General features: G+C 46.3%; 1 protein-coding gene across 1 annotated transcript in view; it reads right to left on the bottom strand.

Annotated features, from left to right (window-relative positions):
• The window catches only part of ANO2 (anoctamin 2), a 335,332-nt gene that overhangs the window by 80,875 nt on the left and 239,969 nt on the right, over positions 1 to 14,488 (bottom strand). Inside the window, 1 exon segment of the mRNA XM_007469512.1 lies at positions 9,364 to 9,438. Coding sequence (XP_007469574.1) covers positions 9,364 to 9,438 — 75 coding nt within the window.

Raw genomic sequence — 14,488 nt, 5'->3', positions numbered from 1 at the left:
ATAAAAAAAAAAAAAAAAAAAAAAAAAAAAAAGAGAAACGACGACTGAAACGCTGTGATAGCGTGTGCGACACAATGTGGTGTGATTTCTTTCATTAGGGAGCTTTCAATCTACTATGGGGATAAGTTCAACCAGAGTAAATAGTAACTAATGCAGTCGTGTCAAATGAAGAATGTGGGTGTGAACAGGACTGAGAGTACAGAGGGGCTCAGGGAAAAGTTTGTGGAGCTGGTGGATTTCAGCTGGGCCTTCGATGAAAGGCAATAGGGAGCCCTTGAAGATGTTTGAGCTGGGAAGGGTTAGGGTCAGAGCTTGGTGCGGGTGGGTGCGGGAAGGCTGCCCAAAGGAGGAAAAAGGGAAAGAAACCCCGAGCAAGACTTTTAGACTCTCAGTCCTCAGGGTGAATAAAGCATCGCTCTAAGATTTCTCTACCAGGTAATTTGCAGGGGAGTACCTAGATTTCTCACTGGCACAGCGATCCCTGGCACTATGCTTAGAAGGCAAGTTTACCAGCCCCTTGACCTCGAGGGCTAGCCCCATTTCCTTTTTCCAGAGCCTAAGAATAATAAGGTGCTCTCCCAGAGACCAGCTCCCTTTCCCCTCCCACCACAGTGGAGGAAGGGCCATTTCCATGGAGCACAAGGATTTGAGGAGAAGACAGTGCCCGGCAGAGGGCTGAGGGCGAAGGGCAAGGTGTGCGACCTGCTCAGAGCAAAAAGTTCTAACGCGTTTCTGTCCAGCGAAGTCTTCTTTCTTAGAATTCTTTCTGCAGGAAAGGAAGGATTCAGGTCACATTTCTTCTGGGGGTGGGTGCTGGCTGTGGAGGACTAAACGGAAAACATGGGGAGAGAATGGGGCAGGTGAAAGGTTCCTCTGAAAAAACACTCTGTCCTGGATGATGGGCGTCCCCTCCCTAAAAAAAGGGAAGGGAAGGGGAGGCGTGGGGAGGGGACTCTGGCTAGGCAGTGCTTTGCAATCAGTGTGAATGACACTCCGGTAGGCTGTGATGGGAAATGGGTTGCAGATGTGTCCCTCTATGGAAGTCTTCGGACCTCTGGGGGTGCTGGTGGCAGCCTCAGCAGTGCGTCCCCACGTGCTTCACAAACATTAGTGCTTGCCTTGTGGCCACGGTGAGAAAAAGAAGCCCTCTGTAAGAAAGGCAGAATGGCAGCAGCCTCCAGGTAGAGGGTGTGTGTGTGTGTGTGTGTGTGTGTGTGTGTGTGTGTGTGTGTGCGCGCGTGTGCATCAGTCAGGGCGGACAAGAGGTTAGATGGGAAAGACACTCTGTGGGGAGGCCCCTCCTTTGATGGGGGTGCAGGTGGGTGCAGCAGAACCCCAGCCTCCAGGACCGGGGAGGGATGACTACCATGGACGTGGGGAAACCTGGACGTGACACCACCGCCCTCCAACAATGTAGACATCGCACTTCCCTGTCCTCTGGGATTGTCACTGCCGGACAGTATGGGCCTGGAAAATGTGGCGTGAGATTCTTTTCCCCCAAAATCGCTTTTGCAGCGAAGGTCAGTGATGGAGGTATTGATGCGGGGCGCGCCAGGGCATCGAAGAGCGACTGCGTGTGTGTCTGTTTGGGGTTGGGTGTGGGGGGATGACTGGAGAAAACAACGATGCCAGAAACATCCCTTGCCTTGGGGTTCAGGGGGTGCAGAGAAGATCAGCTTCTATCCTCCTTCTCTGAGAGGCCAAGCTGGGGTAAGAACACGCCTCCGCGCCACTCAGAGTGTGATCTGGACCTGCTGCCTCAGCTGGGAGCTTGAGAAACAGGCCGAATGGCAAGCACCAGTCTAGACGTGCTGACTCAGAATCTGCAATTTAACAAGGCTCCTATTCTTCTAGAGGCGCTGCTCCACTCGCTCAGGGAAGCCCTTTCCCCATCCCCACCCCCTCCCTGGCTCCACCTCCACGCCCCTCCCCAGACCTCGGATGCTGGGCTCTGCCGGCCTAACTTCTCTGCTCTTGACTTTCCACCCCATTATAGAAATCCACTTCTGAACCTCTCCTTTGGTGTTTCCCACAAGCACCTCAAGATTCACAGTTTTCAAGCCAGAAGAGCTTGGAGAGCACCGACCCAGTCCCGGGACCATTTTGCAGATGTGGAAACAGGCGTGCAAAGTGAAGTGATTTGCTCAAGGTCATAAGGCATAGACTACAACTCTAGCCTCCTAGATCACTGTAGGAATTAAAGGGTTTTAGCATTTAGGGGTCATCAACGTCCAGCCTTTGATCTCATATACAAGGAAACTGAGGCCCAAGAAGCAGCAGTGGGATTGGTCCAAGGTCCGGGTGGTACATGGCAAAGCCAAGATACTCATGGTCATAACATCATCATCAACAACAACAGCTAATCCATGTGTGCTCTCTTGACGTCATGATTCGAGCCATATCTGCACTAGCATGAATCCCTACAACAATCACACAAGATATGCCTTTTGCAGATGCAATTCAGTGCCATCCAGGATTTGAACCCTGCTCTATGGTTGCAAGGTCGACAATCCCATCCTGACATTAGAACCCAGGTCTTTTGGCACCAAGCCCAGTACTACTTTCATCACTTTGGCTGTATTATTGATTTTGTTTATTAAATTCAACAAATATTTTCTGACCACTTATTGTGGTGCAATAAGTGTATTTCATGTATGTGATCAGGTCCCCCAACTAAGCCAACAGGGGGGATTGGTCTTGTACCATACTCTGTGCCTCATGCCAGTGCAGAGAGGTGCCTCCTGTGTGGAACCTGTTTGGTAAAGACTTGCCGACCCTCAGCTCTGGGCAATCTCACCCCCCTGCACTTGGTCACCTGCATCATGGCCTCTGTGGTTCTTGGTGGGTTTATATATATATATATATATATATATATGTTTTGGTTTATTGGCCCTGGGGCATGTGGGATCCTAGCTCCGCCACCAGGGATAGAACATGCACCCCTGGCATTGGACGATGAACTCAACCACTGAACCGCCAGGGAAGTCCCCCTAAATTATATATATATATATATATATATATATATATATATATATATATACAGTTGTTAAAAGTTACTTTCCATTTACAGTTATTACAAAATATTGGCTATATTCCCTGGGCTGTACAATACATTCTTGTGGCTCTTGCTGTTTGAATCCCATAGCTTTACTTGGGGACACAGCCAAATTGCAGTGGAAGTCAGGCTACAGAGTCCAGAGCCCTGATTTCACACTATGAGAGAGCTGGTCTGGTCCCTACCCTCCAGGACTCGCATTCTGAGAAAACCTTGCACACAGACAGCAAGGATGAGCCTAGTAGCAGCTGGACAGAGTGACGGGCCTCAGTTCAGGAGCTTCTAGAATGTTCTGGGCACAGAGCAGGGGGATTAGTCAGAGAAAACGCCACAGAAGAAGCTGTGGGACCATTTCCTATGGGAAGGCTTGGAGGAAAGAATAAGCAGGAGCAAGTAAAACGCACAGGGCAGAGCAACCCCTGCTGCACCAGTGGGAGAGCGGCCCGGTTGAGGGCACAGCCCACAGTAGTAGCTCAATTTGAAAAAATACAGGCACCAACAACTCTATCACTGACATACCAAGTTGTCTCTGGCATTAATTTATTTTCTCATGCATTCATTCAGGAAACATGTCTTGAGCCCCTACTGTGTGCCAGTTACTGTTCTGGGTATCAGGGATACAGCAGCGAACAAAACAGAAATTTCTGCCCTCGTGGCGTTGACCTCCTAGTGGGGAAAGACAGACAAACTCATAAACAGGTAACAAAGATAGTATGTCAGGTGCGATCAATACTCTAGAAACAAATAAAGCAAAACGGGAGCATCGAGGTAGGCTGCAACTTAAAAAACAGGGTGGGATCAGGAAAGGCATAGGTGAGAAGGTGACGTGTCAGCAAGGATCTAAAGGAGGAAATCGGAGAGCTGGGGGTTCAGGCAGGGGGTGGCTGAAGCAGTGAGCGAAGGGGGAGAGTGGAAGAGTGGAAGGGTGTTGGAGGGGAGGAATTGTAGTATAAGGATGTCGGCTTCTACACTTCATGAGATGGGAAGCCTGTAGAGAGTTTTGAGCAGAGGAGTAACGTGACTTATTTGAAAAAGATCAACAGGCTGATGATCTGTCGGGGGACGGCGTAATAACCGACAGGCAGACGAGTTAGGAGATCACTGTGATAACTCAGGTGACGGAGGAGGGTTTCTGATGGCTGGTTCCCGAGATACAAACAGAAGTCAATGATTGTCTTGGGCGTGGGAGTAAAGCTCAGGCACCCAGCTCTAGAGGCAGGACATTGCCTCTGGTAATCCCCTCCCACATAAAAAGGAAACAAAAAGAGGGTTAATTCAAAAAGGAAAGAAGCTTTAGCTCAACACAATGGGCTGGAGAAGAAAGAGAAAATGCATCTTTGTCCATCCTGGCCTCTCCCACGGGTGAGGAAGAGGAACACTGCGCTGGGCTCTTCTTTGCTCTCGTCACCCCGTGAAAAATATCCCCAACTGATGACAGACTGGCATCGCTAAAACCCTCCTCATGGTCGTGGTCCTGGCGTCTTCTGCCAAGGTTTCATCACAGGGGTTGAAGGAGGAAATGATATGGGATACTCAAGTTCCTTGCTGTAGATGCCTTTGACTAATTCCATAACAAAAAACACTCTTTTATAAACACCATCCTGACTCCTTTATCTCAGATTCCACACCTTGTTCTAGGGAAATGCCAAGCCCCTTTCTCGAGAAGACTGGGCTTTTTAAAAAGTGAAAAAAAAAAAAAAAATGGGAAAAAGTTAATGCAAAATAAGGATTTTAAAAAAATCAAATTGGTAGGGGACTATATCATTTATTGCCCAACCTGTAATACTTCTGAAAGTAGAAAGGAACGCTAGTCATGATGATCTCAGTCAACAAGCCTAGGCCAGGACTAGTCCAGAGCACCTGCCTGCACGAGGTGATCTTCCTACCACTGTACTCCCATTCCCAGCACCTGCTGGCTACATATAGCTGGGGGACCCCAGGCAGAGTGAGACGCCTCAATGAGTTCTTGATTCTGATACACAATCTCCTGCTGCTATCAAGATTTGGAGTTAGGCGGGGTTGTGAAAGGGAAGCTAAGAGATAATCATTTATCATCTCTGAACGACACAAAAAAATTTTCCCACCCTCGAGTCTAGCTTTAGATGGTCTCCATGGAATTTTTTTAAAAATATCGATTTAGTTTTTTGGTCACGTCATGCGGCATGGGGGATCTTAGTTCCCCTACCAGGGACCGAACCCATGCCCCCTGTAGTGGAAGCGCAGAGTCTTATACACTGGACTGCCAGGGAAGCCGCACCCATGGAATTTTTTTAAAATTAGCACATTGAGGAGATACCCCTCCATTGACCAGATTTTCAGTGTTTGTCAATAGTGATGTCTACTTGTCGTAGACAGTGATCATGATGATGCTACAAGGTCTTCTCTCAGGCAGTAGATAAGCTTCTATTTTCAATCCCCTCCCTCCCAGACCTATCAGTGGCATCTGACACAAGTGATGGCCCTCCCCTTGCAATGCCTTCTTGGCTTCGGGGACCCTCCCCTCTCCCCTGGCTCTTCCTTTTCAACCTTCTCTTTTGGTTCTCCCTCGTGCTCCCAAATTTTCACATTACAGCATCTTGGGACTCAGTCCTTGGACCTTTTCTCCTCTCTCTCTCTCTCTCTCTCTCTCTCTCTCTCTCTCCTCACTCCCCTGGGGATCTCATACAATCTCATGGCTTTAAGTACCATCTCTACCATCTGATTAGGGTTCCAGCCTGGGCATCTCCTCTGAACTCCAGATTTATATCCATCAGGCAGGCAACTCCGGGATTCCTAGGGATAACTCTAGCCGTTGGAAGATAAAAACCTCAGAGTCATCCTTGACTTTTCTCTGTTTTACATCCCATGATGAAATTCTTCGGGATCTACTTTTTCTGCACTTATATGCATTGTCATTTGCGTGGATCTGACTCTTGACTTTCTGTTTTGTTCTATGGGTCTAATTCCCTATTTCCACCCCACCTCCACACTGTCATACTTATTATTGTTTTATAATAAGTTTCTGTTTGGTAGAGCACCATATCCCTCCCGATCCGTCTTCGAGAGTGTCTTCTTGCCTCTTCCTAGACTTTGCTCTTCCACATACATCATCAAGGAGACAAGGACCTTAGAACATTATTGTTCTGTTTATTGCCCACCCAACTTAACAGATTAGTGATGTGTAGAGTTTAAATTCTGCCTTATCTTTGATCCCATGAGGCGTCATCTTCATCGTTTTCACAGTCGAGGTTCATACAGATTCTCCCACTGGTTTATCACTTTGATTATTCTTCATTTCTTTTTAAAACTATGGTTTTCCGTATGGGGTCATATCTGAAGCACATAATTAGAATTCCTTTAGTAAAAGATTCAGTTGGTGGCAAACTCTCAGTTTTTGTCTATAAATATCTTTATTTTATCCTCATGATATTCCTAAAGGATATTCTTCCTGGTTATAGAATTCTGGATAAGTAATTGTTTCCTTTTCAGCACATGAAGACAACATGTCATTTCTAATTGCTATGAGAAATCAATGGTCAATCTAACAGCCTTTTTATTGAAGGTAACTTGTCTTTTGTTTTCTGACTGCATTTGAGATTTCTCTTGTGTCTTATATAGTCTATGATTTCACTATGATGAGTCTAGATGTAGATTTATTTTATTTTTTTTCTGCTTGGGTTTCATAGGGATGCTTCAATCTGTGGGTTGGAATTCTGTAGCAGATTAGGAAACCATCAGTCATTATATTTCATTCATTAACTTTTCTCTTTCCTCTTTGTCCAGTATTGCAATGAAATGTATGTTAAATCTCATTCTACCAATATTTCCAAATCTCTTAATTTCTCTTCTATATATTTTATCTTTTGCCTCCCCATGCTGCATTATGGATAATTTCTTCTAACCTATACTGCAGTTCACAAATTCTCTTCAGCTGTGTCTAGTTTGCTGTTTTATATATATATGTACACTATAATACAAACAACATTCATATACATGTAAAATGTATTATATATTCATATACATGTATTTCATATTCATGTATTTATTTCTAGCAGATTTATTGGTTGGTTTTCAAATCTTCTAAGCCATTTTTTTCAATAGTTTCTTATTCTCTGCAGATTTTTCAAGCTTGATGTTTTAACTTGTAACTGGTATTTCCAATATCTTTTGTCTTTGCTGTCCTCATTGTTCCTTCTCAAGGTGCTTTAGCTTCCTGTGTAATTGGTTGTATTCTCTTCGTTGCCCTTGAAAATTCTTTTGCGGGATTTCTTGAGGCCTAGCATGAATCTGCCTTCCTCCAGAGAGAACCTGTATTTGCTTCTGCTGGGCACCTGGGAGCACTGCTAGTTCCAGACCGAGTCCACAACCTGAGGTTCCCGATCCTCTCCTGTGATGAACCAAGCTGTAAATCCACCATGGGGACTGCCCATAGCCACTTCTTGGGGACAGGGCGTTTGTTTCCCCTTTTCTCCCTATTCTACTTAGAAAATAACAATCTTCTCTGAAGTCCCAAAGTTGGGGGCGGGGTGTGGCTAGTTATTCATCTTCATTCTGAGAATGTAGCCCTTTGGTGTTCCAATTTAACTTGGTGAGGACTTCCTGCTAGAAGCTCTCTTTGAGCCAGTCATACCCCCTGATTTCCATCCTCCTTGCCCCATAAAAACCACCAAAGCACAAGCCCAAGTTTGCCTAGATGGGAAAATGTCCTCAAGGTAAAAGCAGCATTAGTGCCCAGATATTTGTTTCCTTGGTCCCATTTTCCTTTAGAGTTCAGTCTAGTATTCCTGACTATCCTGTCAGTCCTTCAAGCTTTAAGAAGATTGAAAAATATATTTATCCACAATTTTTTGCTACTTTCAGCAAGATGGGATGCTACAAATATCCCAACCTACCACTGCTGGAGATGGAAGCCTATTTTACTTATCTGTTTTCTTATTTATGCATGTATTTGTTATCTGTCGACTCCTTAAGGGACAGATTATTTTACTTTAGTTTCTACTCTATGCTCAATGCCTAAGAATAGTGTCAAGCACATAGCTGGCACCCATGAAATAGTTCCTGAATGAATGAATAAACTCTTTGACAACATTATGCATATTGTGGGAGGCTTGGAAGTGCTAAATTAAACTGTATACCATTCCAGCTAAACACACTGCAACTCACCACATATTCTTGAATAAATTCCACTCTTCTTAAGCAATGAGGAGATCGCAAGTGTAGACTTCTAAGCTCTGGCAAGGCACCCAGCACCTCTGCACTTCAGAAGTGTTGAAGCAGATGGTGCCCGTGCATCTTTCACTTTTCAAACTTCTGAGATTAGGACACAGTTCCCGTCCTCAATGATCATAATGGCAATAATAATGGAAATAGTAACCTCAGGCCAGGGTCAGTGTTACCCCTGGCCAGTGGGTCCAGAAAATTATTATAATTTCAGTCCCAATTTCTGGAATAAGCAATCCCTCCCCAACCCCACAACTAACGTGTAGTCCTGCTTGGAAATGCCGTAAGGACAGAGGTTCCCATCTTGAATACGAGAAGGAGTCTCGTATTCAGACGGGGGGCAGGTGTCTCTGTGCCCCGAGCTCAGTCCTCTGAGTTTCACCTTCCCGAGGTCTCCTCGCTTCAGTTCCTGTTGTCTCACCCCTCGTGGCTCCCAGGAATGACTTACTGCCACTTCACTGATCAAGTCCAGGTATGAACCACAGACCCATTCCTCACCTTCTCCGACACAGTGGAGACCATCTGGGTCTCTCCAAAGGGCTCTTCCAAACTCTCGGGAAGAAGACAGGGAAGTAAACACAGCAACTACAGGGAGGCTAAAGAATCAGGCTTACAGAGCCCGAGCCGGCTGCCTTCTGTGCCTTCCAGAAGCTGTTCGTCTCCACCAGCCACCAGGGAGAGGCTGCCTGCAGCTCCGACAGGCTGCCACCATTCTACAGCCGCCTTCCCTGCACAGGTAAGACCTTGTTCCAAGGTCTCCATCTGCCGCGATGTGGGAGACACCTTCTCACAACCCACCCCTGGAAACTCCATCTTCAAACATCTGTGGTCAAGGCTGGGAAGACAGAGCCCCCTTCTATGGCCACTGAAGGCCACTGACCCTCCCAGGGCTGAGGTTCCGTCTGAGGGAATCACCTTCCCCGCTTCGGGTAACCAACAGCAGCAATGGCCTGGCTATCACGGGAGATGCTGTCCCTCTAGAAGGACTGTGGCTTCGTCTTCACTAGTCCCTCACCGTCCCCACAGCATAACAGGCTAACACCCCCAGCATTCACACAGCAGGATCCACACGCACACGTCATGAGCAGGTGTTTCCGCCAGGAAATTACCATGAACAAGATGGAGGCGAAGTTCATCAAGTAACCTGGGAGACGATCTTTCCAGGTCAGCTTGTCTTCATCATCCTGGGGAGAAACAGGGGAACAGTGACCATCAGATGCCACAAATAACAGATATAGAATGTCTCTCAATTTCCCATAAATGTGAATATTATTAATCATTCGTCGCTCCATTTAGGTATTTTTCTAGTCTGTGATGCCTTACCCTACACATCAACAACAGCCCTCCTAATTTTGTGATTTGTAGGTAGCCTGGAAAATCTGTGGTGAAAAGAGGACAATATTTGATTTCAGCCTCATACTGGGCTGAAGTTTTAGTTCAACCACTCCTCAGCGGTGCGATCTTCGATGTGTCTCTTAACGTTTCCGACCTTCTATTTCTTCATCTGTAAAGTGGTCACAGTCGTGACCCCCATCCTGGCTTATGCACAGGATGGTTTTATATGTTTCATTTTTATTTTAATGAGAAGCAGGTGAAAACAAGAGACAGATGACAGATACAAATGACCACAGGGCAGCATCCTAAAACAGATCATCATTTAAATCAAACATCAACCATTGACCTTAGATCCTAAGTGTATAAACTACCCACAATTCTTGTTGTTCAAAGAACCTGTATGTGCTGTCATCTGTTTCCTCCAAAACAACTGTTCTCCCCTCGTCACAAATGCAGACAATTCAAGATGCAGGTTAAGCTGATGCCTTGCTGTCAGTCTGGCTGAGAACCAGACTGGATCCAGTCTACAGGCTGCTCTCCTTGGGACCACCATATCCCGGCCCACATCCTCCTTCAGCACCCGCTAAGGACCCTCATCTGGTAGGGTGATGCCAACAAGGTATGAGTGGCTAAAACCTCTGCTGATTAATATCCACATAATTTTAGCCCAGGCACCTGATTTATCTGAACTGCAGTGCTTTAAAATTATAACTGATACAGTGTCCTGCCGACACTGCATCAATTCAAGGTTGCTGTGGAGACCATCTGAAGCCACGCTGGGGAGGATGCCAGGAGAATGGCAAAGCCCTCCATGCTGGCGAGGTAGGGCCCCCTGCATTTCTGTAGCGTGTCTGAATCTAAGTCAGCAAGTGCGAGTTCCAGGGCCTGCTCAGTTTCTCTCTTCCCTCCTCACCACGATTTCACAACACACCTGATCTAGCTCTAGCAACGGCGCCATCTAGTCTTTGAAAGCCTGTGCTGTAAGCGAAGGGCCTTCTTGGCCTCAAAGGATTCTTTCTAAAAATCTCTGTGTGCCCACTGTGTGCAAACCTTAGGGCCAGGCACAGTGGGGAGACAGAGAACAGTGGACATGGTCACTGGCCCTGGGGGGTTCCCAGTCTAATGAGATGGTGACACCCACACACCCAAAAAGCTTGCCAGTTTGGGAATGCAGGTTATCCTGGGAGTTAGCCTGTGGGGGATTTGAGGAAAGGAACGGTGTGTCTTTCTCATGGCGTGTCTGGAGCTGAGCACAGGGTCGAGCAGGCTTAAATGGGGGTGGAAATGAGCATTAAGGCTGCAGTCATTCAGTAACGAGCGCTTTCGTTTACTCGTGATGTCAACAAGCGATGCTCAGTTTCTCCTGGACCCCGATAGGATCAGGTCTCCAGACTCTGTGCCCAACAGACTTTCTATCACACAATGAGAACAAGGTCACTGCAGGTCGTGACCGTGCACAGGTGGAACTATAAAAACCTATTTCTATTAGGACTGAAGCAAGTCTTCCAAATGAGGCCAAACATCAAAAGGGACTAGCATGCTTTTCTCTTTTCTTCCAGTACTCATTCTTAGTTTCACTCACACTAGTGGTATTTTCCTTTAAGATTCTGATGAGGAAAAAACTGAAGATGGGCAGGCAGATGATAACTCCGTAGGGATTATGAAAAGAAGTCGAGGGGCGTGTGGTGGAGCTCGTCCTGAGGCCTCTCTCACTACAATTAAGGTTTGGATGACTCTCTGACTCTTTTCCTGCTCTCTGGCCTGGGGATGAGAGGTTCTGCCTCAAAGATCAGCAAATCAGGTGTGCTCAGAAACACCAGCGGTGGGGAGGGAAGGGGGAACTCCAGTTACCGGTTCTGTGTCACCAGTGCCTCCCCAGTGGGGCTCCCTGAGTGGCGAGCAGGGCAAGGAGAGGTAAGAAACCTGGGCTTGGCCCGTGAAACGAGAGGAAAGGGCGAGAAGGCAGTCAGTAAGGATGAGCCCAAGCTCAGAGTGGTCCTCAGGGACGAGATGGACCGTCCTGGAAGAAATGGGGGGAAGGGAAATACAAGCAGACGGCAGGAAACATGGCCCCAGATGAAACGGGCTCAGAAATAAGGATAATTGCAGAGGATGAGTAATGAGCCCAAGGGAGGCGCCGGCGGCTGAGATGTTTTGTAAGGTTGCCGCCAGGTGTCGTCTGCCTTCTTCAGGCCAGGGACCAAGCGGGATGAGGTGTCTTCAGACCAGCCTCTACCGCGCAGTGACAGCTCTGTCCTGGAGAATGAGTTTTGGTTCTGTTCTACTCAACGAACGTCGTCTGAGTGCCTGGGATGGGCCGGGCTCTGTGCTGGATGCGGAGGACACAGAGGACAGAAGTCTCTGCCCTGCCCAGAAGGAGCTCCGTTGCCACCCACGAAACACGGAGAAGGATTTCAGAGCTAATCCTAGTAAGGAAGGTGGCGTTGTTATTTTGCAGCAAAATGACGCATAACTAAAAAGCAACTGAATTCGACGTCCTCTCAAAGCAACTATCTTAAAGAGCAATACTCACTTTGATATACATGTTCCGGTATGTGCTGAAAACTCACTCTCCACCCACGTTTACACCGATGAGCCCTTTTTTCTAGAAGTGATAGCTTCCAACGTACACACAGTTCTCCTACATTCAGACACTTTCCAAACACAAGCGCTGAGAGAACACAGAGATTACAGACTGCCTTCCAAGCTTCCGAAGTTACTAGTAAAGATGACAGTGAGTCAAGTGGCCTTTATGTATAATAACTGGCTCTGGTAACAGAAGCTAATTAGCATCTCCGGTCACTGGCACACGAAAGACGTGCAGATACATGGCAAAATACCATCCAGTTAACTACGCTCTGCGTGAAAGTCACACGAGCAGCTTATGGGATATGGCAGAAGAAAAGTAGAACTTGGAACCAGAACTTCTGAATTCAACTCTTGGTTCTAATACCTACGAGTCAAGTGACCTTGGGAAATTCCCAGAACCTCCATTTCCTCATCTGCAAAGTAATTATATTCCTTACCTGTAGAATGTATAAATGGTAACATCTATTGCACCAAATTGCTATGCGTTTTATATTAATTAGCCAACCCTAATTGGGAGGGGCCAAGCCAGTGCACCTGCAAACACAGGTAAGCGAGAACTCTCAGCCCCTCCCTCTCCTTTCAACACAGAGATGGTAACACCTGTCCCACCGACGTGGCAGAGGTCGTGTGCGGTCCCATGGCTGAACGCCTGGGAGAGAGCTTTGTCAACTCTAAGGCATCACACAAAAGCAAGGTCTAATCAGCTTCACGATAATTTCAGAAGCAGGTGGTTAGGAAGCACTCAGCTAATTCACCATTGTTAAGCCATGAGTCCAGCTGTCGTCCATGCTCGTGTCCTTGTCCCTGGACTACGGCTCCCACTTCTGAGTCTCCAAACAGGAAGCAGCATGACGACACTCACATAAAACCACACAAGTGGCCTTTTGACAAACTGTATGGCTGGAAATGCAATCACTGTAAACGCAGTAGATGAGACTACTATTCAAGCAAATCCCTTGGAGGGCAACCTTGAAAAGTGGCCAGTCACCCCTGAGTTGGTATTTTTTTCAATTAAGGTATGAATTTACATATAGTAAAATTCACCTTTATTAGTGTGCAGTTCTGCGGGTTTTGATAAACACGTATGTATTGTCATGTAACCATGACCACAATCAAGATACAGGACCATCACCCCCTGAATACTGCCCGCATGTCTCTCTGTGGTCCATCACCTCCCTCAATCTCCAGCTCCTGGCAAGACCTGTTCTCTGTCCCTTTAGTGTTGCCTTTTCCAAAATGTCATGGAAGTAAATTCACACAGTATGGACCCTTCTGAGTCTCACTTAGTGCACTTAGTGCCCTTTTCTTACTTAGTGCACTGCATCTGGGATGCACCCCTGCCGCATTCCCAGAAATTTGTTCCTTCTTATGGCTGAGTACTATTTCACTGTATGGACGTGCCATGTTTCATCTAACCACCCCTGGCTGACAGATGTTTGGATTGCTTCCAGTTGTTGGCAATTATGAAGAAAGCTGTTGGAAGTATTTCTGTACTGGTTTTGGTGTGACTATAGGTTTTAGGGAAATACCAAGTAGTGGAAATGCTGAATCATGGGTTGAGTGTATATTTGGTTCATAAGCAACCGCCAGACTGTTTTCCAAAATGGCCGTTGTGCTATTTTTGCATTTTCACCAGGAACATATGAGAATTCCTTCCTCTACTTTCTTTGCTTTAAATAAACTTTTCTATTTTAGAATAGTTTTAGATTTACAGAAAAGCTTCAAAGACGGTACAGAGTATGTGTGTGAGTGTGTGCATATATGTATGTGTGTGTGTGTGTGTGTGTGCGTGTATATATATACACGCACACACATACACACTCTGCACCCAGTTTTCCTGTTATGTTTGTATGAGTACATTTTTTGCAACCAATGAACCAATTTTGTACATTATTATGAATTAAAGTTCACACTTTATTTGGATTTTCTTAGTTTTCACTTAATATCCCCTTTCTGCTCCAGTCCTATCCAAGATTCCACATTATATTTAACCACCAAGTCTTCTTAGGCAACTCTAGACTATGATGGCTTCTCAGGCTTTTCTTGTTGTCAACGACCTTGTCATTTTAGAGAAGCACCTGGTCAAGGATTTTGTAGAATGTTCTTCAATATGGGCTTGTCTGAAGTTTTTCCCCTAATTAGACTGAAGTTATGGGTTTGGGAGAGGAAGACCACGGAGGTAAAGTATCATTTTCATCTCATCGTATCCAAGGGACAGGCTAGAATATGACCTGTCACTCACGATGTTAACCTTGATCGCTTCGTGGAGGTAAGTGTTCGTCAGGTTTCCCTGCTGTAAAGTTACTCTTT

The sequence above is a fragment of the Lipotes vexillifer genome, unplaced genomic scaffold (assembly GCF_000442215.2).
Source record: "Lipotes vexillifer unplaced genomic scaffold, Lipotes_vexillifer_v1.1 scaffold395, whole genome shotgun sequence".
Classification (NCBI taxonomy): Eukaryota; Metazoa; Chordata; class Mammalia; order Artiodactyla; family Lipotidae; genus Lipotes; species Lipotes vexillifer.
This window is presented reverse-complemented; position numbering and strand designations above follow the sequence as displayed.